This window comes from Leptinotarsa decemlineata, unplaced genomic scaffold, assembly GCF_025532065.1.
Source record: "Leptinotarsa decemlineata unplaced genomic scaffold, Ldec_3_MD MMD2_tig00026336_RagTag_RagTag, whole genome shotgun sequence".
Classification (NCBI taxonomy): domain Eukaryota; kingdom Metazoa; phylum Arthropoda; class Insecta; order Coleoptera; family Chrysomelidae; genus Leptinotarsa; species Leptinotarsa decemlineata.
This window is the reverse complement of record NW_027412692.1, coordinates 6,387,739-6,414,924: the sequence shown is the minus strand read 5'-3', so window position 1 is coordinate 6,414,924 and position 27,186 is coordinate 6,387,739. Positions and strand designations below refer to the sequence as shown.

General features: G+C 35.3%; 1 protein-coding gene across 12 annotated transcripts in view; it reads right to left on the bottom strand.

The window, feature by feature from the left end:
- Window positions 1-21,998, bottom strand: part of LOC111517987 (ciliary microtubule associated protein 1A) — a 28,698-nt gene extending 6,700 nt beyond the window's left edge. For 3 of the 12 annotated variants that reach the window (XM_074183254.1, XM_023174298.2, XM_074183260.1), the window contains exons 1-7: window positions 21,838-21,998; window positions 4,373-4,484; window positions 4,189-4,317; window positions 2,413-2,589; window positions 1,632-1,730; window positions 574-666; window positions 69-176 (exon numbers count right to left, since the gene is read on the bottom strand). In XM_074183254.1, coding sequence (XP_074039355.1) covers window positions 69-176; window positions 574-666; window positions 1,632-1,730; window positions 2,413-2,589; window positions 4,189-4,317; window positions 4,373-4,481 — 715 coding nt within the window. In that variant the 5' untranslated portion in view covers window positions 4,482-4,484; window positions 21,838-21,998. Of the gene's footprint in view, window positions 1-68; window positions 177-573; window positions 667-1,631; window positions 1,731-2,412; window positions 2,590-4,188; window positions 4,318-4,372; window positions 4,485-17,011; window positions 17,031-21,837 lie in introns of those variants that run through there. The other 9 variants (XM_074183259.1, XM_074183265.1, XM_074183257.1 and 6 more) reach the window with 7 other exon arrangements.
- Between the last annotated feature and the right edge of the window lie 5,188 nt (window positions 21,999-27,186).

Sequence of the window (27,186 nt, the reverse complement as noted above, 5' to 3'; positions counted from 1 at the left end):
AACAAAATGATCTTATCAGAAATGTCTCCAAATACAAAGAAAAACAAGAAACAAAAAACTGAACTAACCAGGGGTGTCGAAGGATTTCACAAGGTCTGGTTTTACCCCAAAACTATATCTCGGTGATTTATCTAGCAATAGTTTATCTGCTTTTGGAACATCGTATACGTTTGGTGCTAAAATACAAAAAAAATGTGAAGAAAAGGCCCGATAGGTAGAAACAAAAAAATAACTCCGTACTATCAAAAACAATTATTCAAAATTCTTATCGATGAGTTAGTCAATATAATAAACATTCTCTCATGAAAAGAAAAGTATTATTTATATGAGGAAACATAATTCCTGTAAGTATGCTAAAAATCAGTGTTTATTGGTGTCAAACAATTTCTTTAAAAACCAGATCACTCTGAACATTTCTGAATAATTGGAAATTACTTTATATAAATGGAGACTAGTCTCCAGGGTTGTATTCAGAAACTAGTGTTTCATCTTTTGGAGTTTTCAACGGAGTTATCTTGTTGTGTTCCCAAATCCACATTCCACTACAGAAAAATCATAAAATAAAAAACTAACCAGGTGTATCGCAATTTCTAGGTGTTGGTGTCCGCCTCCCAAAAGAGTATCGGTGACTAGAAGTTCGGCTGAACGGTTTATAAGCATTAGGAGCTGTGTTAAAATTATTAATATTTTTAGTCTAAAAACCAAAATTGTGTTAAACTACTCATTATGTACTATGAGGGATTAATTCATTACAATTTTCTATGTCAGTTATATATTTGGAATATTTATGCACCATAAAATAGAGTAATGAATACTGGAGTCGTGTAATTTTTTCACACATACACAATTTCATTATTTTTTCAATTCCCCAACTATCTCGTTAAGACATACCTTGTAACGTACATTGAACACCACGTGAGGGTTTAAAAAATCTGTTAAAATATGTTTTTCCGTCAACCAGCTGTCGAAACTTGTGTGAGCTAAGAACTAACGAGGTCTTACCTTTTAACGTGTGATATGAATATTAGAATAAATTGAATATTCATTGATGATATTATCTTTTAACAAATAATTTATTTTTCAATACATTTATTTTTTATTATTGATGATAAGTTGGTTGTTTCAATCGTCTGCCTTGAACACATTGATAAAACGTATATTTATATTGTGAGAGAAAAAAAACAGAAAATAATTGTAATGTGGTAAAGCATTTTTTAACTTAAAAATAATTTCATTTTCGAAATCACAATTCAGTGAAGAGAAATCCATTAAAGAAAGATTTATTACTTTATACCGGAGGTCTGTCACTGAGAAGGTTTGTTTTATGCTATGATGTCATAACTATAACTGTTAAATAAAGATAAAAATCACTGCTTGTAAACAAATTACCTAGTTCTTCAAATATTTGAGAGTCTGAGAAATGAAATATTACACTTTGATGACTTGTAGAAAAGTTACATGTTTGTAGTTTCAAATATTCAATCCGTATTCATGAAAAAGATAAGTTTTATTATGAAGACACTGCCATTTATTAATATCATTATTCACATTCTACATGAGAATTATAGTTCATAAATATTCCAGAACCAGTTAGAAATTGGGTTACATGAAAAAAATTGTTGTTAACCAACCAGGAGTATCCAGCGGCTTTTCTAATGGGGTTTTTGATCCAAAACTGTATTTTGGGGTATCATGAGCAACTGTCTCCGGTATATTGTAAACGTTTGGTGCTAGTTTCAGAAAATTGTATCGATTAGCCTTCATTTTATTTTTTTCTGACAGTCCAACGATATAGATACAAGAAGATAGATAGAAGTCCTACAGAGTGATTCGTTCAAAACATTCTAAGTATTGTTGTGCTTCACGAAAATAGGCACGAATCCATTTATACGTGTTTGAGGTTGTTCAACTTTAAGTATGAGAAAATAATAATACCGGTTATGATGATTACCAATGATCGTATGTTAATTTCTAGAGGAGTATTATTTGATCAATTCTCTAGCAAAATATGTTCTTTACTCGAGACATCGAATTCATTTACTGAGATATGTTTTTTGAAAATTTCATTCACTACATTTACGGTAAATTATAAAATGATTATTATTGAATTTATTCGATCTGATGGATACTTTCAAAGCTTACTATGTTGCGTGTTAAACAAAAATACAAACTTGGACTAAGTCTAATCCCTAATGTAACTGTGAATGTGCAATTTTTCTATACATTTCCACTACTCTGAAAGGTTACTCATTTTCAATCGGATTGAACATGCTATGCATTTTTATATCGAAAAAGCATTCGTCGACATTTGGACTATATTTGTGAAAATATATCATTATAATTATTCGAATTGGACTGTCAAAAACAAAATATAACTAATACTCCTACCTATAAATATCAATCGTTTCTCACCTGGTGTACCTAAAGGCTTCTCAACATTGGTTTTCAAGCCAAAAGTATATTTTGGTGCGTTATCGTGAATTACTTTTTCAGCTTTGTCAGGATTGTAGTCTCCAGGAGCTGGGAAATTCTCGGGTTTGGGTTCCTTGGGTCTACCATGAAGGCTTAAAGCTGGTGGCGTATCTTTCCCTAAGAATAAAAAATATACATAATGTTTTTTGCGTTAAGGTATGATATAAAAATGAGTTGAATGTAGTATTTTTTTCGAATAATAGTCTTCTTCCACTTTTGTTTTCAACAAATATGAAACTCAATGCTGTTGTTCTCGATGTTAACGTTACATCTGAAGATCTCAGAAAATTCTTCAAAAAACTTCTTTCTTTGAACTATACGTTAAAAACTTAAATCAGTTTTTTCCGAACCATAGTTAATATCTGGTGAGTTACAAAAGAGAAACATCACTTCCCAAAATGATTAAATTTTTCTTTGGGAACAATAATTTCGAAAAGGTTTACTACAGCCTGGTTCTGATTTGAGTTCAAATTTTCATTCAATTATTATTGGAGCTTTTAGTGTGTTCCATCAACAAATTTGATCGATTAAGCAGAAATATTGAATCCATTCAAAGATTCCATAGTTGATACTTTTCAGCTTCTATATGAATTCATATATCCGGAATGTTGTGCAAACGTTAGATGAAACCCTTCTGGGTTTCCGTTCTATTTCAGTCTAACTCGAAACAACTGTATATATTTGAGATGTGTGTCTACGTTTATAAGGATAGAGAAATGTTTAGGGCAAACCTATCTTTTTTTTCAATGAAACCGATCAACATAAAACATTTTTTTCACTTATTGAATTTTCAAGTTTTTAGTTTCTAATTTTGTCACTCAATTCTTCTCATTCTGTTCATTTAGTGCCTCAGCATCACAAGGTTTATTTCCCCATAATTTCTTGCAATCTAACTCATCAATACATAAACCTTCCAAAGACTTCACTCGACTCAGGGCCACGTATGATTGTCCTTCTCCGAACAATTTCGAGCCTAAATACACATCTGTATGGTCTACAGTGCTGCCTTGCATTTTGTGGACAGTGGAAGCCCATGACAAAATTAAGGGCCGTCCTATAATTGAAATTTGATAAGAACTGCATGGCTTCAGGCTAGATAAGATGTATGTCGTCTATTCCAAAGTTGATCTCAATAGACGGTACATCTGTTTCGTACATTTGATATCGTCGAAAAAGAGGCCAAACAATTTCTTCAATACAGTCGATAGCGCCGTTTACCAATCCTTTCGATGCGTCAATATTAGACCCCAAGGTAGTTGTGGAATAATATGTAATCCGCCATTTTGTAGCTGCTGCCATCTTGAATTCGCATCTTCATCGAAGTGTCAAAAGGATCTATTCGATGCCTCACCATCAAAGTGTACTACTATTCTACTAGTCAAGGCCTGTCATTTGATACCCATACTGAGGTGGTTGTGAAAAAAATATGTAATCCGTCATTTTGTAGCTGCGGCCATATTGGATTTACAATGATACACAATTTATTAAATGGTATTGTCATCAAAACTGAATGTGTGTACCAAATATCAGATCAATCTGTTGAGTAAGGGGTCGAACTATTAAATTTGACCCAAATAAACAGGGCAAGCTGAATGAATCTTGAAAAAAATAAACATAATCAAGAGCTGATTAAATTGATAGTTGTCGACAAAGTTCTCAAAATAGTGAAGCAAGCGAAATCGAATTATTTGGATAGATGATTCATTAGAAATATACCTTTTGCACTCAATCCTGTAACATTATATTGACCTGGTCCTGGACCTATGCTTTCTAGTTTTCCATTATGCCTCGCTCCAAAACTGAAAGCTGGGGCTCTTTCCGTCTTAGATTCTGATGTTCTCTTTCCTAGTAAAACGATCAAATAATTATCAAATAGTGGAAAACTTGTGACAGAAATCACCTATGTATGAGGGTAGTGCTACACATGCCGGCCCTGGTCCTCTGAACTCTGCTGCAATGGGGCCTCGTCGTTTAGTAGGAGTCCATGGACGTTGAGTTATGCCTCCCATGATCTGAAATGGCAATATGATTTTTTGAAGATTCCGTAGTTGATTTTTTTCAGCTTCTAGATCAAGCCAAATACCCGGAAAAATTATTTTTTTGAACGTTACAACTTTTCTACTTCTCTGATTAATTTATGGATTCCAAACACTACTTTCAAAGAAAATAACGTACTGAATCCGAATAATCTGCAAACAAAAATTTAAACCAATACATTTTGAATATATAAGAAATGAATTGTTGTCTCATAGAGGATTCAGGTTACTAGTTACTGGTGGTAAACAAAAAGTAGCATTATTTTCACAAAAATTTGAATGATTTTTTTTTGAAAACCAGTATCTATAGATGTTTTTTTTCTATATCAATGAAATTGAAAATGAGAAGCATTGACATTGCCATACTGGGAAATCTATATATTGTTGTTAATCATGCTCTAAAGAAATTAACGCCGGCCGCCACTGGTAGCCATAAACCTATCATGATGTAGCTAAGAGCGCGCGAATGTATGATGTTCCCTGCCACTCTAGAAGCAGCGAGAATAATGTTACCGATTTCGATGGAACTTCGGCGAGATTTCTACTGCATTCGATTACGATATATGAATGCTAGCCACGAGCATATCGACACAGTCAAGTGGAAGATACAGTGCGGTACGTGAAGCGATCTAGTAAGGCGATAGACATTCGATTAATAGTTGAAGTGATTGCTGTATTTAAAGTGAAATAAAGTTGAGTTTGATTATTGAGTGTAGTCAATTATTGGTCAGCCCACGGGTAAAAACGTAACACTATGTATAGTTATAAATGCCAAAGTCACTCACTAATTCATCTTTGTTTCTCCTTACTGGTTTTTAGCTGATAGACCCTATTATAATTTGCAAAAGTACTATAATGATAAATTTACGTGACAAAATGTGCATATTTGACTTTAGGTTATATAAGATTTTTGTTTATATTCTTGTTTGGATATAAATGTTGGTTTGTCTGGTGCAATGGGTGTGTTTATTTATGTTATATTATATATAAGTATAAATATGTTTATAAGTATATTATATAAGTGTTGATAATACTTTTAAACAAGTCTGTACACAACCATGTTGAGACAAAAAATGTTGAACTGTGTGTATGTTCTAGCTTTACTTTTTTGTAGGTGTTTTTATATTCACATTTTATATTTCTAGACTTACATTTATATGTAATGAAAAGAGAAATGAAAATGTCTATGTTTTTTACCACTTTTATTCGTAACTAACGTTACTGTAGTTTCGTCCTATATGGACATTCTCAAACTTATACAATAAACAAAAATAGAGTTTATTGTATACGTTTGAGAATGTCCATATAGGACGAAACTGCAGTAACGTTAGTTACAAATAAAAGTGGTAAAAAATATAGTAATTTTCATATCTCTTTTCATTATGATCTCCTACCACGTAGTAACAGCTACATCCATCAATTTACATTTGCATGTATTTTTCACAAGCTTTGTCCACAAGTTTTATTCTTAATGACAATAAAGTATTATTAGTATTATTATTATTATTAAGTCTTAGGAAGCTAAAATTTAGTATATAGGTGCTTCTTATGTCTTCAATGCACGCTAAGAATGGATTTTCGAATATTCCAACTGGGGCGCACCCCGTGCGGGTAAAAGGGGCGCATTTATATATGACAATTACCTGGAGACACCCTACATTTTGTTTTATGAGAGAGAGGACATTGTTAGATCAAGATCTTCAGATGATGTGGTGCTGCAGGTTTTTCCGGGTTTTCCTGCAGCTGAAAAAGCAAATGCGCCACTGGAATCAATGAAGTCGCCCCGGAGCGCCAATTAATTTTTATTGTTGTATTTATTTTATTTTTATCGTTGTTTTAACACTTTGGAAAGGAAGAATGGTAAATTTTCTGGAAATTGGTAAATTATTACCTTTTCATCAATGTTTCTTCCTACCGCTATTTTTTTGAAATGAAATGTTGAAATGTGTATGTAGGTTCGTTTTATGTTATAGATGTGCAATAAAAAACTATTTTTAAATATTTCTAGTGAGACGCTTGATGACGGGAAAAGGCGCGCTTGTAAATTCATCTTTAATATATCCTCCATATCATATGTCCATTATGTGATCATTATGGCTCCTTACAGAATGTAACTAGATATTACAGATTTGAAGCGCATGGACATAGCGGTTGCGGCGGTACCGGGTCAGTTATATGTCGCTCTTTCATGAGTAACCTTTAAAAAAAGCTGTGAATCTTGTATATATAAAGACATTCTGTAGTATATTCAGTATCAGCGTTGCACCCATGCGGAACAGGGACGGGTCGCTAGTGAACAGATAAAAATTTTGCCCCCATTAACTTTTGTAGTAACCTCTATAATTCTTCAAATAACAACTCGAATTGATTCGTTATTTCGTGGTCCGGAATATAATGAATACATTTCTTGAAAATCAATCGTTTGAAATATTTCATTTGATAATTCAGATTCACAGCTACTAATATTCTAAATTTGAACATTATTTCATTCTGCAAATATCCATGATAACCTTGCTACATTCATTTGTTTCAATCAAGATAGATGAATCTCATAATTTCCCAAAATTATTCAATAAATCCTGGTTGAATGCATTGCTCCATTTTTGTGGTTATTACATACACGTGGGAAGGTAGAGTTTGCATCAATTTATCATAAACATTAGAACTTTTTAATGAAATTCTATTAAAAATATTCATCCAAATTGCCAACAACACTTGTAATTATAAATTTTGCCTTCAAAATGAAAATATTAATGTTAAATGAAACTCACTTCATTCAAAACAGGAATTGAGTTATTCAGAAATAAGTTATGGAAGTGGAAAATATCCGAAAAAAGTATATTGTGGAAAATGAGAATTTCCAGCAAGATCCACAGAGAAACTCTTATTTCCTCCACAAAAAATGGTAGATTCACAGGGAAACAATTATTTTCTCCACAAAAAATAGTGAAATATATATTTCTCCATTGTTATTGTTAAAAAATATTATTATGAATGATTAATGAAACACTCGGTATCTCTTGGAATTATTTGATTGTCGTATGACATCATTCCTAGTTAGACAAATATGAAGAAACTGGTTTACGAATTCTATTTAAGGAAGGTGAAAGATCTAACATAACAAATAAATCTTGTCTTGAGTCATGCTCTTGGGTAAATGGTAGTTTTTAGTGAATATATGAAGACGGATTTTATCGATTTTCAGCCATATGATGAATTCATGGCCATTCTAACTTCGTTTTCTAGTTTGTAATCGTCTTGTTCAAGGAATAAAAGACATCGCAAAAAAAATGTGAAAGACGCCGAACAAGATTGCGTGGCTTTCACGTATTGTTTCATATCTTTTCATACATCGGAAAAACCATAAGAGATGGACGCAGACATCACAGGAATTCAAACCAAAGGGTTACAAAAAAATTTCACTCATTGGTGAGTTTGGAAGTATTTTCATCTTTGAGTTTTCCAATCCAAGTGGTTTGAAAAATATATACAGAATTCTTATTGTATTTCCAAACGTTATAACTAAAAAAATAAGCTTCTGAATATTTTTGTGGTATCCACAATGTTGCTGTACTGCAATATAATTCAATTGCATTTATATGTATAGGAGTAATGAAAGTTTTTCTAAAAGTCCATGACACTGAAATTTTTCAGTTTGCTTCAACACAAAAAAAGGAATAGAGTAATTTAGAAATTCAATTCTTTTTGACATTACAGAGAGTTCGGAAATTGGTAAAATCAATGTCAAAAATGTTCCATAAATCAGCTGTGGTACAATAAAGGATCAGAGCACGGAATATCTAAAAAAAGTATAAATATCAAATGCACATTGTCTATCAAATAGTTGCCACAAAAACGTCCTGCATTGAAAATGTCAATTTAAAGGAAGTCCAAGTCGATATCCTATAAAAGATTATTCAGTGTGTAAAAGCCAAATGGAATAAATTCATTATTTCGGTTACGGTACATATTTTAACAAAATCCCGAAACACGTCAAATTAAAATTATAACTTGACATACTTCAAGGAAAAATGCTACCCCTACCTTCAATCCCCGGCGAATGACAGGTGCAACCCCCCATTTTTTAAATGGGAAGTATAAACTTGTGATATATCGTTTGAAAGGTATCTTCATTCTCTATTCAAAAATGTTATAGCCTTCAAGTTTATTGCAAAAATTAAGATAGAATAATTTGAAGTCATGTGGTTACCGAAATTCGATAAAATACACTCAAAACTTATTACAATATACTCAAAACTTATTTCATGTTGAGGTACTGATAATGAGAAAGTAAGCAAAAACCATAGCAATGTTCCTTTTAGATGGTCGTTGGATCCTTTGAAAAACTGTAAATAATTTCTGCGGCAACGTTAGTTCAAAACGCCTTGTGAACTTGTTTCATATATTACATTAGTTGTCAGTATTTCAATTCAAGTTTAAAGTTCGTTAACTTCAAGCCTGACAAATGGTTAGATTAAGGGAAATGCAGAAAATAAAACAGTTCTACAACTGATTGGTTACGGAGATGAAACCCGTGCACAACAGGAAGTAGCTGTCATGAGAAATTTCCTAATTTACCGCCCATATCTCAAGGAACAATGAGCAAAATAGAAAAGCAGTTTCGAGAACTTGGTCATATGGGACAGATGAAAAAAGCAGTTGCCAATGCAATGTGTGATGAACTCAAATTAGATGTGATGCTTGAGTTTGAGGAAAACCCACATACATCGGGTAAACAGGCATTCACTACATTCAATGTTAGTTATACATCGATAGTAAACATATTGAAAGAAAATAAAATGTATCCCTATAAAATGATACCTACTCAGTAGCTCATGAAAGACGATTTATACAGAAGAACTCATTTTTGTGTGCAAATGATGGACATGTTGGATAACAATAGTTATAAAATAAGACGTTATGTTTTCGGCAAAATTGTCGCTACTGGTCAACGGAAAATCCTCACTGGATGAGAGAAGAACACACGCAATACCCTCAAAAGGTTAATGTTTGGGCAGGGATTGTAGGAAACCATATCATTGGACCCTTTTTCAGTGAAGGCAACTTGAATGGCGATATTTATTTGGCACTTCTTGCAAGTTTAGCAAATTTATATCCTGATCCAGGAAACCCCCAAGTTCCAGTGAATACGATATGGTAGTAGCAGGATGGAGCACCACCACATTACCAAGTTAATGTCCGACAATACCTCAATACAACATTTCCCAATTGGTGGATGGGGAGGCGAGGATCGATTGAATGGCCAGCGCGATCACCTGATCTGTCATCATTATATTTCTTTTTATGGAGATATGTAAAGAGCAATGTGTACAAAACTGAATCTTCAGATTTGAATGACTCAATTGTTGCAATAAATTAGAAAGCAATAACATTTTGAAATAGAGAATGAAGATGCCTTTCAAACGATATATCACAAACCTATGCTTCCCATTTAGGAAATGGGAGGTTGTATCTGTCATTCGACGGAGGTTTAAGGTAGGGGTGGCTTTTCGTTGAAGTATGTCAAATTTGACGGGTTTCTGGATTTTCTTAAAATATGTACCGTAACCGAAATAATGAATTTATTCCATTTGGCTTTCACACACTGTATAGTCGATTCTTTAGTTTGTTCAGTAGTACCGTAAAACAGTCAAATTTGCTACAACTTCTTAAATATGAGTTATGCCCATATTATTTCTCGAATACAACAGTATCAGTCTGCTCAATCTGCTTAAAGTGAGATATTGATGATAAAAATAATTCACGAATATTTCGCCTATAAGGCTACCTTCTTCACATTCAACTACATTATATCAACAATATCAGTGCGGATTTTGGATTAGATTTCACGTATGTGGAGAGTGTCAAGGCCACCAGGTAAATCGTGATGTTATGAAACAGTGCTTCACGGTACAAATACTCTATTTTATAAACAATTAGTTCACTCTGAATAATAATCAAATAATCATTTGATTATTTGCATAAAAACACATTCACGTTTTTTATTATCTAGTTTAGATTATTGTCTGGAATATTTGTATTAATGAAAGGCAGGTTGTATCTTTTTCAGTGTCTGTAGTCATAATTTTATATGAATTACAACAAAAAAAAGGCCAACCTGGCTCTTTCTAGAGATCTGATCAACTATTAGTGAATACGCTATTATTATGCATGCTGCAAGGATGGTATTTTCAATTTTTCGTCACTTATTGCAGTAAAATTTTCTCTAACGGGGGTATTCATTTCACATTGGTTAATACAAAACTTTGGTTATGAACATAATAATCCTTCCTGACCATGAATTATACATTTCAGACATGTATGTAATCGATTACAACTAATTCATTATCTGAAACAAGTACAGCACTAATTTTCGATATCAAGCATATCGGTACTTCATTCCATCATTTCTAAAAATAGCTAACAATGCACATATCTATAAGGTTTTCATATGCCAAACGCAGAGATTCGAGTTTTGAACATATTATGGGTGGTCAAGGTGAACATAAAAGGTTAGGTCATCAAGTTTAATTAATATAAAAGCAATTTGTCACTCATCTTCGAGGGACACGAATTCAGAATGTTAGTAGATATCAGAAGATAAATAATAATAATAATAATAATATTCAATTCTTTGATTGAGAAGTACAGTTGAAAGAAAAAAAATCATTGCACAATAACAAAGAAAATGCCAAGTCCAAAAGTAAATATGAAAAACATATAAATGTAAATAACTACATATAATCGTATTTTAAAGGTCATTCACAATAACACAGACAGTCCAGAAGTATTAATAAACATTGGTAAAATAAGTATAAATGTAAATAGTTGTAGGCTATAAAAAAGTCAATACATAAACAACACACAATTCCTGGAGTAGTCGGTAATTCAAAGCAAAACACTTAAGAGGAAACACCAAAGCTGAAGTCCTTTGAAGTAGCATTTTTTTCAGCTGACTTTTGAATACATTAACATTTGGAGAATTTTTAATAGTTATTGGAAGCATATTGTATAATTTACAACCACTATACTCTACGCTTTTTTTCATACAAATAAGTTCTATGAGCATTTTGTAATATCAGATCCTTAGAACGAGTATTGTGGTTTTGTTTTGGGGGAGAGAACTGACAATTGTATTCATTTTTGTAAACGTATGCACTAGCCTCTAATACATAAGTGCTAGCAATCGTAAGAATTTTTAGCTGTTTAAAAGCATCTTCACATGAATCTCGGTACCCTAGCTCAGCTATTATTCTAACAGCATGTTTCTGGAGGAGATATATCCTTTCGACAAATGAACTTGTACCCCAATTGAGAATTCCATATCGAAGGTGTGAATGGACGTTAGCATAATACAATATTAAGAGTATATACTAGAGCTGCAGTGATTTGACATGAATCTAAAAGAATAGAATAGCAGCTTTTCTTGAGTTTATTACATAATGTATCAATATGTTGATTTCATATTAATTTTATTTTATTTAGAACGATTCCTAGCAGACCACGTCTGCTCAACACTATGATGTTAGTTTTAGATTTGTTGTGTATCCCCAGCAGTTTTTTGTAGTGCATCCATGTTGTCTTCAATAACAAAACTATTTGTCACTCATCAGTGATGATGAAAAATATTTGTATCGTCAGCATAACTTGTAACGAATGCCGAATGTTTTTCACTTATGAATGAAATTAGATTAGTAGCAAATAACAAGAAGAAAATGGGCCTGAATTTGAACCCTGGGTAACTCCCTGCATAATATCATAATCATCGCCCATGCATTGAGCAATTCTCACTTTTTGCCTCCTACTTATTAGATATCATGTGGTACCCCTCTCACACCTGATTTATAAAGCTTAGATAGTAACAATTCATGGTCCACACAATCAAAAGCACGTGAGAAATCTATAAAAAGACCCATGACACATTTTTTCTTGTCGAGAGTATCAGCAATTCTCGACTGAAATTCATATAGGGCTGATTCTGTAATAGGAAATAATAACAAATTTTGAATTATTTGTTAAGAAAGATAAGTTCTTGAAAAAAAAACTTTTTGGCATTCAATTCCCTATCTTCATACTGAAAATTGTGGGAAACTTCCAGAGGAAGGAAAAAACAATTGAGTGCAAAATAAACTATTCACATACCGTGGGTTGGGCTACCTATCGGGCGCGTCCTCAGGTGACGGATAGGGGAACGGCCAGGGGACTAGAGGCCCTGTCCGCGAAGCCAATGTGTCCTTAGGGACGGGGTCGCCGGACTCCTGGTCAGTGACTGGAATAAGTAGGGTGAGGGGAACTAAAACTCCTCAAAAGCCTTTGCAAAACATGCCACCTTGGACCATTCTACCCAAGCTAAGGTGTAACGAATGGCCACAGGGTTACGAACGATCCACTTGGGGAACTGGGCGAAACCTCATTCTAATCAGCCTACCTCTGGTATTGCGGGGCTCTGCCAGAGGTGACCAATTCTTCCCTTGCTACTCGTGGGAACACACATGAATGAAACACAAAAACAGAAACAACAAAAACAACAACCAATCCCAAGGCAGGACAGAAGTGCTCACCTTAATCTAAGGTGGTGGCTGGGAATTAACAGAAATGACCATCCATGTTCTCCAAAAGGAGAAAGAGAGCAAAGGAGACAGGAGTGGCAGCAACTGTAAGTGCACCCTCCTCCTCCCCCACTCCATCTCCACAGTAATGGCACTTCCTACGGCAGGCGCCAAGAGCCCGTCTTGAATAAAGGCAAGGAACAGGCTGCCCCTGCAGGAAAGCTCCCTCACTTGTACACCTTCACGGAGGGAAACCCAAGAAGGTTGAAAAAGCCGCGCAACGACAGGATTGTCGCTGTCCTGTCTCCTGTCATCCTGTCCTGTCCACCTTCCTGGAAAGGACAGGATGGACGATGACCTAGGAGGGAGGATGTACAATGAGTCACATGTGGCCTAAGTACTGTGGGTCTACACTCACTCTTCCTACTCTACAGATACATAGATACAGAAACTATTCACATACATGGGTAGATAATGCATAGAAGTTGCGTTTCGTACAGTCATCTTGACATGACTAAATTTTTCTCATCTGTGACATGAATGCTGCATGTGATATCATCCAGATTGGTGCTGATGTGGCAATAAGACAAGTGCCCTATTCCGAAACTTCGAAGTCCGCAATTGAGAATCACAGTGTTTCATGTAAGAGAAATTTCATATCGTAACTCTTCAATATACTTTATTATGTAGGGTTCCCATGAATGCTGTCTTATTCAATTCTATAGCAAATGTTTGGGGTGCAATCTGAATACAGTAAATGTTTATATAAAAGTTGTTTCGTGATACTTGTTCCTTCCAGTTTGTATGTGAAAGTAACTTCTATGCAAAATCCACACATCTTAATGAAGAATTTATTTTGAACGCAATGCTTTTCTTTCTTTCTTCAGGAATTCCTCACAATTTTTTGTGTAAATATGGAGAAGTAAATGCCATCCTCATTTTTATCTTCCTTGTTTTCCATTCCATCGAGCAGGTTACTGTTTAAACTCTACAGTAGTATCGATTAATCCTGGATATTCCCGGCAATGTCAATCAATATACAAGAGTCCTCCTACAAAACGTGAACTATTGGATATTTCAGGTTTTCGCCAGATTTGCCAATGAAGCAACAAGATGGGTACCTGGCACAGATACATTTCAGTTCTATTATTACCTAGGATCAAGATTAAACATCGATCTCTTTTCGAATGAGAAAAAATGGGTCAAGTCAATTTCCCTTTTGTCTTCTATATTGAAAAGTAATCGATATATTTCTAGGTGACAAGTATTCTCATATTTTGTTATGGAATTAGGTTTTGAATTTCAACATAATGGGGTAGTTGTATTTTTTCACGTTATGAAAAAAATGGACAGGAATAAAGGTTTTCGAATTTTTATGAGAATAGTAAGAAATGAAAAGAAATAATATTTCGTCGTACCTTCTTCTCAATTGAGGCCATTGAGATATAGAACAAATTCCAAAAGATTTAATATTCTATAAAATTATTGAAATACGAAAAGTTGTTTAAATTGTTCGTAGTAATACTTCACTGGTCACAGAAATAACAAAATATACGCAACAGAACTGCAGCACTTTCCTCAGTGCTCGTGTTATGATAGGTTGCCTTTTATGTTTCGGGATTTGGCAACCCTAGTTTTGCAATATGGCAACTGACAACTCTATCGTAAAGTTGGACATTTTTGAGCTTATACGTACTCAGAACATTTTGCCATATGCGCGCTATTTGTGTTGCTTTGTAACTTATCATCTCGGTCCAAAAATGGAATTAAATCGTGAACATTTGAGTGAGATTATTTTTTACAACTTTCGACGTGGATTAACTCAGCAACAGTGCATGGATGAACTTAATTCAATTTTTGGCGATGAAGCTCAATCAAGGACCAGTGTTCATCGATGGTATGCTGAATTCAATCGTGATCGTAGATCACTCCAAGACGAATTTCGTGAACGTCGTCCAAAATCAGTTGTTATTTCGAAAACCATTGATGCTGTGCGCGAACTGATATTGCAAGATCGTCATGTGACCTATCGTGAGATTGAGACAACCTTAGGCATTAGTGGGACCAGCATACATTCAATATTGCAACATTTGACTATCAAAAAAAATGTTCGCGTTGGATTCCAAACAATTTGTTAATCGCTCAAAAAAAGACTCGTGTCGATTGGTCGAAGGAAATGCTCAAAAAATACGATCGCGGTGCTTCGAAAAAAACGTCTATGACATCGTGACAGGTGATGAATCGTGGATATACGCGTATGAGCCCGAAAGTAAACAGCAGTCGACTGTATGGGTGTTTCAAGATGAGCCAAATCCAACAAAAGTTGTTCGCGCACGAAGCACTTCCAAGCAAATGGTCGCCTGTATTTTCGGAAAAACTGGACACGTCGCAACCGTATCACTAGAACGACGCAGAACAGTCAATTCTGAGTGGTACACAACCATTTGTTTGCTAGTTGTCTTCCAAAACATCAGAAAAACCAACCGCCGAAGATGAATCACTCTTCACCACGACAATGAGAGCTCTCACACATCGGCTCAAACAACTGCAAGCAACTGCAAACAACGCATGCAAAAGTGTATAGATCTACATGTGGAATATTTTGAAAAACAATAAAGTGATTTTCGATGATTAATATTTGTTTTTGTTCTCTAATCCCGAAATATAAAAGGCAACCCTCCCAGGATAGCATGTTGAGGTACTGAATAAAATTAAAAACTCACTGTAAGCTCACTTTTCTAACAAACTTTTCTAACAAAATAAAATCTCTCTGACTGGGCTTTTATACTGGGCTATTTGAGTTTTTCATCGATTACATTGAAGACATCTTCGTAAGAAAACTGGAAAAAGGAGCTCAACAACAAGAAAATTGAAAATATAAACTGTTTGTCGTTACCGCTAGTGCTTTTTCTAGGGCAGCATCAAGAGCGAAAGAAGAATCAAGTTTCCTTGTTGCTCACAACACCTAAACTCATTGAGAAAGAAAGGTTTTGTCTTCCCACTTCTCCATCTTCATACAATAAATGTGGGAATTTTCCAAAGAAAGGAAGAAAGCATTCAGTTTCAAAATATTCTTCATTTCCCAAAAATATTCTTTATCTAAAATATACCCCATTCAATTTTACATAAATTACTTTTTGAAAATCTGACAAAACTAATGGTAACAACAAAAAAGCTTTCGATCATTTCAAAATATATACCTACTAATGAATATACTGGCTGAATTGTGTTTGGGTTGGGTTTTGGATTTTGCCGTTATCTTCTTTGGTTACAATTTCCAAACGTTTCAACTGCAACTGCGGCAGTCATCTTCAGTGGTTGCAGTTGAAACGTTTGGAGATTGTAACCAGAGAAGACTACGGCAGAACCTGGAAACCAACCAGCCGTAAAAGCCTACATTCCAACATTTTTTCTTTTACTTGAAATTCCTCACAAGTTCAGTACGTACCTAAGAACCGAAAGCATTTTTCAAACGACCAGAGTCCAATTGCTTCATCGAAAATTATAAAGAAACTTTTAAAGACACATATTTTCAAATATATGGACTTATTTCAAGTGAAGCTCGACAGATGACCTCTGTTCATATGCCACTCACCTACAGTATAATATGATCATGAATGAGTATCTATCACGTCTTCAAAATTGATATGAGTTTCTAAACCTTGTGTGAAAAAAAAAAAAGTGATATCTTTATAATTTAATATCCTTAGGAGAGAGTAGTTGTTCAAGATAAGCTCGTACGGTTTGCATCTGTTTATAGTATATGCGGATTCTGCACATTCAGAAAAAGAGTCTTCAATAATGTTACCGATACTATATTTTGTGTAAACAAAAGGTTGTTCTCAATTCATTGGACCATTTTGTATAATATTTAAGCAGAAACAAGATCCCCCAGTCTGGATCCAAAAACGGTAATTTTATTGTTTTTGTCAACTCTCTTATTGTACCACTTACTTTTATGGTAAATCTCTCATTGTCTTCCGACGGTTTTCCAGAATTGCTGAAATGTGGTAAAATAATACCTGAATATAAAAAGAACTGTCGTCAGAGCCTTGAAAATTACAGACCAGTCACAGTACCTTCAACTTTTTCCAAAGTATTCGAGTATTGTTTTTTAGATAGATTAATGTCATTTTGTCATGAATTTGATATAATTTCGAGAAACCAACATGGATATTTGAACAAAAAAATATAATAGAATATATTGAGGCAGAAGAATGCCCTGTTGGAATCTTTTGTGACCTCAGCAGGGCATTTGACTGTATCAATCACGACATACTACTGGAAAAGCTGTATAAGTATGGTATCAGAAACTGTCCTCTAAATTGGATAAAATCATTTATACTCAAACGTACACAATATGTAGCCATCAACACTCATTTCTTACAGCAAACTGAAACAGACATTGGTGTCCCTCAGGGGTCCATATTGGGGCCAATTCTGTTCCTTTTCTATAATAATGATTTGGATAAACTTTCTGTACCTGCATCCTTCACAATGTACGCTGAAAAAATGGATCCTTCCTTGCGTGATAAATGCAATGAAGTGTTGACTTCTTAAACGCAAGCACTGAGATTTCACCATATCCAAAAAGAATGTAATGAGTTGTCATTCCAATCAAACGAATCGAGTCCATCGATCTCAACTAGTTCGGATCTAACAATTTTCTTAGGATTACGAATAGATGAAAATCTCACTTGGAAGGCTCACTCCTATTACCTAATCTCAAAATTGAATTCGATTGCCTTTCAATTTAGAAATTTGCGGCATGTACTCAATATTGATCAATTGATACAGCTCTACTATGCACAAGTTGAAAGTAGGCTACGATACGGTGTGATATTTTGGGGTTTATATACCCTAGCAAAAGATATCTTCGTGGCACAAAAACGAATTTTACGATCAATGACGAGGATTCACAGACTGATTCATGTAAAGATATATTCAAGAGACTGAAAATATCAACATTACCATGTGTAGTCATATCAGAGTTGAGTATGCTAGTTTTCGACAATAATGATGAAATTTATGTGAGGAACAAACAAAATCATAGTTTCAATACAACACAAAAGAATGATTTTTCAATTCCATTCAGAATATTCAAAAAAACTCACCAATCTCCCAGTCATATGGCTCCTAAAATATACAATGCTCTTCCTTCAAATGTGAGAAACTGCATGACAAAACAATCATTCAAATATAATTTAAAATCATTTTTGGCAGAACAGTGTTTTTATAAACTGGATGAATCTTTGTCGTTGCAATTTGCGGTGAAATCAATTTTTTAGTGATAGTATTAGTATTATTGTATTTTAAATGTAAACAAGTGACTTTTTCCATATGGTTTGTAACTGTCTTAAGGAAATAAATGATTATTATTATTATTATGTTTTCACCTCCAGATTTTATCAGATGGTGGATGGTGACAATACCCAAAGAAAGTCGATAAAAATGACTTTCGTTCAATAGTTTATTTCGTGAAATCCCAATCTAAAAATAACAGTGATCGAATGGCTTCCATTCTAGAAAATTCATTCATTCGAAAACAGTAAAACTATATCACCTTAATGTTTATTCAAAGCTTCATAAGTATACAATACAGCATAATTAAATAAACTGGCTTTGATTTGGTATTGACTGTAGATTGACCAGCAGGAAATTTATCAGATTATAATACCAAGGTAAGTAGGCTATCCCGGCAACAAAATATTTACAATAAAGAGACCTTGTTATCTTCCTACTCGAGTGCTTTCAACCGTTATCTGAGTACATGTCATGAATTACATCATGTTGTAATTTAGTAAGTACTCAAGTAACTGGAATATGGAAATGATGAACACGTGGAGGTTGGGCACATATTTCGTATAGATATTCTACGAAGAGTACGTTTATAGAATTATGTAAGGGTAGATCTTCTATGGCTTCGCTGCTCATCCCTCAAATAATGTTGACAAAAATTGTCTACATTATGCACGGTAGTTTTGAGTAAGGTATTATGTGAAGGAGTTTGGCATTGTGAAAATTCCGTTCACTACAGCCTTGCCGTAATTTACTGATCTAAAGTTTACTGGACATTCATTTCCATTGCAATAATTGCTCATGTAATATGTATAGGTATATCTACTCAGGAATATTTCAGTCATGGCGCAAGAATCTATATGTTACCAGGAGCCAAGCAGTATCGACATTTCTGAATGATCCTGGCAGGCCATGAATGATGAACCCCTCAGCGAAGTTCAGAGGTTTAGATAAGCGAAAGTCTTCAATGTTCTTGAAGAAGGGCTTATCCTTGTGTTGTTACAGAGGTGAAGTTATTTCTTTGGCTTCTAATTGTATGATGCTAAGCTATTCATCTCAGAGTGTTGATGTACTCTCTGAATATTGTACTCACGACCAAAATGTGTCGAATTAAAGAACTACTACTAGCACGGTAAAAAGTTGTATTTGCTGACTCGTTAAGATCTATATATTTCAGCATTTAACCTGGGTCCCTGCAAGACGAGAAAAATGATTGACTAACACAGGGAAATTGTTATACAGAAAGCAGTTTGAAGTTTAGGGAGGGAGGTGAATTATTGACAATACCAGTTAAATGCATTGGAACGTATTCATTCAACAGACAAATTATGTTTTAGTGTTCATTGTAGATAAGATACCTACTACTTGTGATGCACTGTTTGGAACCTTCGGTGTAGTAATGAATTTTACTGGAGGTTTTTCCCAACACTAAACCGTTATTCTAACACCTCGATACGTGTTTCGATCGCCAAGTGATCATCTTCAAGATGAAGATCAAATGTTCTTGAAGATATTTCTCTTGAAAATGGTCACTTGGTGATCGAAATACTTGTCAAGGTGTTGAAATAACGGTTTAGTTTTGGGATAAGGTGGATACACTCAATGCTCATGAGTAGATTTTGATGATATTTTTCAAGAGGAAGTTGAGGAAAACGATGAATGGTATACAATACTATAGTTTCAGTAGTGATTAGCTTAAATTCGAATAGTTGAGAAGAAGAATCAGAAACAGACTTATGATATGACATGATATGAGTCTAAGAAGTTGTACAAGTTGAAATTTGAAATATGTGTGTCACTTATAGACTAACGCGCTCTGTTTATGTAATCAATGTGGTGATAACCCACAGCGTAAGCCACGTTGTATATCTTCATTTGAGTGAATAAAAAAAATAATTTTATTGTTTTTAATGTTTGAATATATCGTGGACTGTATAATCGACCATCTTATCGACTACCCAAAAAATCATTAATTTCACAGCAGGCACCTCGCAGGGTTGCCGGTTAAAACAAAAGTAATAAGAATTGTTATTTAACATGAGTTTTAACAGTTATCAATATTCACTAAACAGCAAGTACGGATATCAAACAAACCAGGAACATTCTACGAACAGATAGTTTTTGGATAAGTTTCTACTGAAATATACGAAAGAAGTAATCTGATAGAAAAGGAAATATTTTTCAAGAGAAATTCGTTTTCGGAAAAACTTCTTAACTTTCTACGTCTCCACCATTATACGGAAAGTGGGAACATTCACACATCAATATTGATGTACTTAATAATTTTTTTCTTAGGTTTCCACTTTCTGTATGATAATGGAGAAGTAGAGAGCTAGACGTTTTTTTACAAAAATAAATAATCTCTTACACCCAGTGAGATATCACATCAATAAAGCTGATAGATTTGATAGAGTTATTTCTATTGTGCTGAAGAATAATTGCTCTCAATGGAAAACTAATAGTTTCAAGTGCCTAGTCTTTTGGTGATTAGTTTTGCTGAAATGATTTCATTTCAGTACTACACCACAACAGTTGTGGTGTTAGAATTCTACACTCCATTTGTTGCATTAACCTGAAAAATTGGAACTAAGGTTGTAAAAATAACAATAAATTGTTTTGTATTTATGTGCTGTCAGTTTTTTGAGGTTATTTGTCATTGTCAAAGTCCTACAGAGTAATGTCAAGGCATTCATTTGTGACAGTTTTGACTAAAGACCAAAAAGCACAGGATCTTTCACTTTTGATTGATATAAATATTTAATTTTTTCTTTCATTGCCTTCAATTCATGATGAAAACAAAAAGCATGGAGAATAATCTCACCATACGTTTGGTATCAGACTATATCATCTTTTTTTGATTCAGACACTCTTCTGAGTATTGTTTGGTATTTTGACAGACGTTAGATAACCATTATTATAATAACAATGATCAAATTGGAATTTTGTGACGAATTGAGATTTGACTGACATAATAAACGCAAATTGAATCAATAAACTTAGGATTATACAGCACTGGCTCCACGACCAGTAAACCGGTTTGATACCGGGACATCCTGCCACTTGAATATGAGTTCAGTTCGAAGCAAATGAAGTAAGCATTTATGGAGATGATGTAAATATGGTTTCGAAAGAGCTTGGCGCATACTAAATGCTGAAACACATCACACAAATAGCCGACAATGAAAAACTGAGAAAGTAATTACCTACTATAGATACCACGTGAATAATTTTGGTGGTATTTGAAAATCATTTCCATGAATCAATTGGGAATGACGTCAGATTTAACATTATTTTTTTAATCTCGCTCCACACATGACTTTATAGATTTTGTAATACTCAATAACAGCGAAAATCTAAAATTCAATCGTTCCCAAATTCTATAATTACCATACTATATCATGGATTTGTTTCTTCTAATTATTCAGAAATAAATTTGAATTTCAACATTTTAACAATAACTGCATCACCCTATAGATACTTACGAGCTGTCGTTGAAATCGGTATTCCAATTTCGATGCACGTTCACTCACAAACCTACCTCACAGGCGTTTTTCGTACACTGCTATACACAACACTTCGTCCTGCAATCCTGCTACGCGACTTTGCCCCTCCAACGGCTACGTCACTAATCAAAGGCAAACTTGTTGAATGTCCTGACCATTTATGATGACTCTGGACAGGTTTACTATTTTTGCATTGCCTACACAATAGGTCTTACTGAAAGAAAGTCTCACCGTTCAGTTTATGACACGTGTAGGTCTGTCCACTTTTCTGCGGGATTTTTGAAACAGCTCTAATGTCATGTTTCTGATATTTCGGACAGTGAATTCGTCTTTGGTGTTGGGCATGATCTGAAGATCAAGTGGGTCGAAGGAAACAGCTATTGTTTCATTGAGGATCGTTTCGTATTGTTTTTTAATGAACGTAGGTTCGAATTATTGAATTATTCGTTAGTCGGTTTGGCAGTCTGCTTGGTCAAAATTTCGATGAAGTTTGTCATCAACTCTCTGGTGGATACATCTCATAATGTACGAGAAAATTATTTTCATAAGAATATTCGGAAAATTTGAGAATAAAAAATATAATTTCTTCTCATCAAATTTCAATAGGGAAAATGCATCTTATATATTTATGGAACCTATATTTCTTCACTACAATAATTCATGATCTCAGCCGTATTTCCATTCGCTATAATAGCATATAATAGCATATATAGCATAATAATAATCAATCGACATAACGCGGCCCTAAGAGTGCTATATTACCATCTACGGCACTCTTACGGTATTGACGAAACACCGGTGTTGTCCTACGCTCCGGGGGATATTGAATTCGTTGTGGAGAACGAGTAGTGCCGAATTTATTGGAACTATTCGTTTCCCACCCTCAGGCTCATACAAGCTAATAAGCCTTGTGTAGACCTTCTCGACCACCAGAGCAAAACGATATTTGTCGTGGAGTTTTCAGCTCTTGGCGAGACGGATATCGTCAGAACAGAGGAGGAAAAACGAATGAAATATCGAGATTTTCTCTGCGAACTCCGCTGACAGTATCAAGATGGTTGTTCTGATTATTGGAGTCCTTGGTGGAATGATGCCCTCTCTACTCACGAATCTTCACAAATCTTAGCCGGACAGATGCAAAAGGCTGTCATTCTTAGCTCACTGCGCTTACTCGGGGCACATGATTCTCGGACCCAATGATCACTTACGCCACGGTGTGGGGAGTGGTCGTTGGTTGATAATGCTGGCGCGCTCGCGCCCTCCCGAATGTATCGGGGCTTTGGGGAATAGGGTCTGACCAGCGCATACTTCGGTAAAAAAAAATAAGGTTTATCCACAGTAAACAACATATACGTACATACAAAAATTCTTTTTAAATACACAGTTATTCATTCTGTATCTGTAGAGTAGGGAGGGTGAGTGTAAGCTCACGCACTTAGGCCACATGTGACCCATTGTACATCCTCCCGAGGAGTTGTCCTCCTAGGTCATTGTCCATCCTGTCCTTTCCAGGAAGGTGGACAGGTCGCTGGGAGACATCTTTATATCAGCAGGTGTAGGCCAAGACTCGCCGAAAACACACTCTCTTATTGACGATAACTCCGGGCACTCGCACAGGACATGCCTGACAGTCTCATCTTCCTGCTCACACATCCTGCATAGAGGTGTGTCTACTAGCCCCATATTATGGAGGTGTTTCCTTAGTTGACAGTGGCCAGTCAGAAATCCTACTGTAAGGCGTAGATTTTTCCTGGTCATCGCCAGATATTTCTTCGGCGCCAGCTTCCCAGGGTCGCCCAAGATAATCCTGGCAAGACTACATCCTTTGATTTCATCCCATCTCTTTAAGGATTGAGCATGGGTGTAACATTTGACTAGTTCCGCAATTGTCGAAGTCATCAGGCCGTGGGTGCCACTGGGTCCTAAAATCCTTAGTCCAGCCGCTTCCTTGGCTAAAGAGTCGGCAATGCGATTACCTTTACACCAGTCGTGCCCTTTAACCCACCTCAGGATAATGTTATTATCTACCGAGGCTTTGGCTAAATCTTGGTGGCACTCTAGTACTAGCCCTGAGGTAACACGCTGTCTGTTCAAGGCTAATAGTGCTTGTCTGCTATCAGTGCAGATTGTTATGTTTTTGCCAGAATTTCCTTTCTTGGTTATTTCTTTTGTGGCGATTGAGATACCAGCCAGTTCTGTTTCGACCACGCTGGTATTTCTTCCCATTCTCCACTTAATCCTTAGGCTTAGTGATCTGGAGTACACTCTGTGTTCTGCTTAATTTGTATTCTGTAGGGTTTATTAAACACAAACTTGGGTTCAATTGCATCACTTGTTGCCTGCAGCAGAGGTTGCGCAGTGAGCGCTTCCCTCCATAGGCCCAGCCTCAATTGACCCATTCCTACTTCGAGGTTTACACCAGCCGTGCGCAATCGTACCATGACCATTAATGCAACCTCCTTAACGTACAGATCCAGAGGGGTCAGACCCGTGATTAATTCCATTGCCGCGGTTGGTGTTGTTCTCATGGCTCCTGTGATGTTTAAACAAACCCGTCGCTGTATTTGATATAATCTTTGGATGACCGTTGCTTGTAGAACTTTCGGACTCTTTAGGGACTGAGCATGGGTGTGGCGTTTGGCTAGTTCCGCAATTGTCGAAGTCATCAGGCCGTAGGTGTCACTGGATCCTAAAATTCTTAGTCCAGCCGCTTTTTTATTTTCGTTCTGAATAACTTATGAACAGATATATTCTTCAGCTCATTTGGTTACAAACTATAGAGGTTATTTATTAAATATGCGGCAAAAATTCAAGGGACTATCTGTTGGACTTTTCTAAGGATATTTTGTCCTTTCTTGATTTTTGATAACGCGCTTTGTTTCGAAGATACGGAGCGAAAAAGAATTTTGACAGCACTTTTATTTATTAATGCCTTCTAAATTTGGACTGTCTTCACCTGTTCTGTTGTACCCATGACTTCGGTGCTTGACTTTGCCGACTCACCGATTTTGCACAGTTCCTCTGTTCGGTCCAATGTAACATTGTCCTCTTTCTCTGCAACATTGTGACAATAACATTGTCACAATTAAACTGTCCTGTAACGTTTCTAATTTACATTTATCTATTTGTTGTTTGAGATTGGTGATGAAATTTTTTGTTGACTGACCTGGTTCCTGTTTATAGCTGAAGTATTTGCAGCGCTGATACGCAATGTTTTCTTTTCCTTGAGATTCAAAATTCTGTGAAAGAACCGACAGTTTGTTTTCATCACTATCTGCTATTTTAAATGAAGAAAATATTTTGAGTCCCTCTTCTCCTATGTAGTGAAGTAATTGGACACATTGCGTTTCTTCGGGATTCTTGGAGACATCTCCAGAAATCAAGTAATTTTCGAAACGAGCTTTCCAAAGCCGCCATTTTTTCGCTACATTGCCTATATATATCATAGGTGCAACTCCTCGACTATCACCCACCTAGATTTATGAATTTGCTAAATATAATTAATTTTCTGGAGTACCTGACTGCGCCAATTAAAGTCGATGATAACTTTTTAAATATTTTTGAAAAAATGTTTAAAATATATTTTTTTACGTTAACCAACTATCGCAACCCTACGAACGACAACCCTCAAAAGTCGAAACTTGTGCGAGCTAAGGACTAACGAGGTCTTACCTTTTAACGTGTGATTCTTAACATGGCTTGGGCGATAGCAAGGGAAAATCGAGCGTTCAGCCTGCGGCTTGAACCATCAACTCACACATCGGCCGATTGACTGAGTGAACAAAGCACCCACGTCGAACCGACTGGCTACCGACCGACCAAAGATATCATTAACTACTAGGTTCGATTGTAATCATTTATTAACTATGCCCACTCTGACATCTGACATTACATATTTGACATCTGTCATTACATCTGACAGGAGATACCTGACACTACGTACATTCAATTACCTTTTTTTTTCTCACAGCTCATTTTTTAAGTTTAGTGCCGCTTGCGACAAGCAAAACAAAGAAAACGTCTGGTTTTGTGGAAAACAATTCATGGATTTTGCATCACGATGATGCTCCTGCTCACTCGTCATTGTTTCTTCGTGATTTTTTGTCCCAAAACAACACTGTTATCATGCCACCAGATTTATCCCCCTGAGACTTTTTTCTGTCCCAAGATTGAAGATACTCATGGGAGGATGGCGTTTTGCGACGATTGAGGAGATGAAAACCGAATCGATGAAAGAGCTCAAAGACATACCTTCCAAGAAAAAACGCTAGCACAAGTGCATAACAAATTAGGGGACTAATTTGGAGAAGAAAAATAGAAATTAATGAATAAATTAATATTTTTTTGAGACAAATCAAAATTCACACTTCATACTGCATAATATTGATTTCATATATAAATCTACACGTTTTCCTTCCGTTTTTGATATTATCTCCTTCAACAATCTCATCCGATCATTCTGTTCGTGGTATTTTCAATAATTCATTAGTTTTTTTCTATTACCATTTTCTAACATTGTCATTGTCAACCACATTCAAATAATGTGATTTCTAGCTAGTAGTTATGATCACAGTGTTATACTTAATAAATTTTCTGAACAGTGCCAAAACCTTGAGCAGTTCAATTCAATCATCCGACATGATACCAAATTAAATAATTGAACCGATTGGTAACATCGATTAAAGAGAAAATCGTATTTCATTGTCCATGGGGCTCCCGTATTTGGCTTTACATCTCGTCTAGGTCAAGCGGTAAATGACTCATATTACCATCCCACTTCTTTTTCGCCCACCGTCGCAAAATAAGCCGATGTGACCCAAATAAGATGCCCATATGGTTGCGTTAGAAAAAGATATTCAATTTTATTAGATGATTTGATTGTTCTGGATCGGCCCTTCTATTGCAAGGTAGAAATAACGTAAAAGCATAATTATCTTTGCTAGTCAATAAAATGTATGAACCAACTCTATTATAATAAAGTTAATAAGTTAGGTTATATACAATGTGATTCAAATAACGTGTTCGCCATCGGTTACTTTTAAAATAGCATATTTCTACCACCGATAAACCTGACAGAAGGAACAAAACAATTGGGAATCATGTTTTCAAGTTTTGAAGAAAAATATTGTTGAACGGATTCTAACTCGATGACAGAGCTACCCGATTGGGTAGCTACACTCAAAAGAAAAACTACAACTCTTCTCTTTCATGGTCGCAGATCATGGATAGAAAGGGATCCAAACTGCTGGTGACTCTACAGGCTTTATCCAGTAATTTTCTGTCATGCAGACAAAACTCAAAAGTTCACGGCTTCCTTGTTGTCAGGGG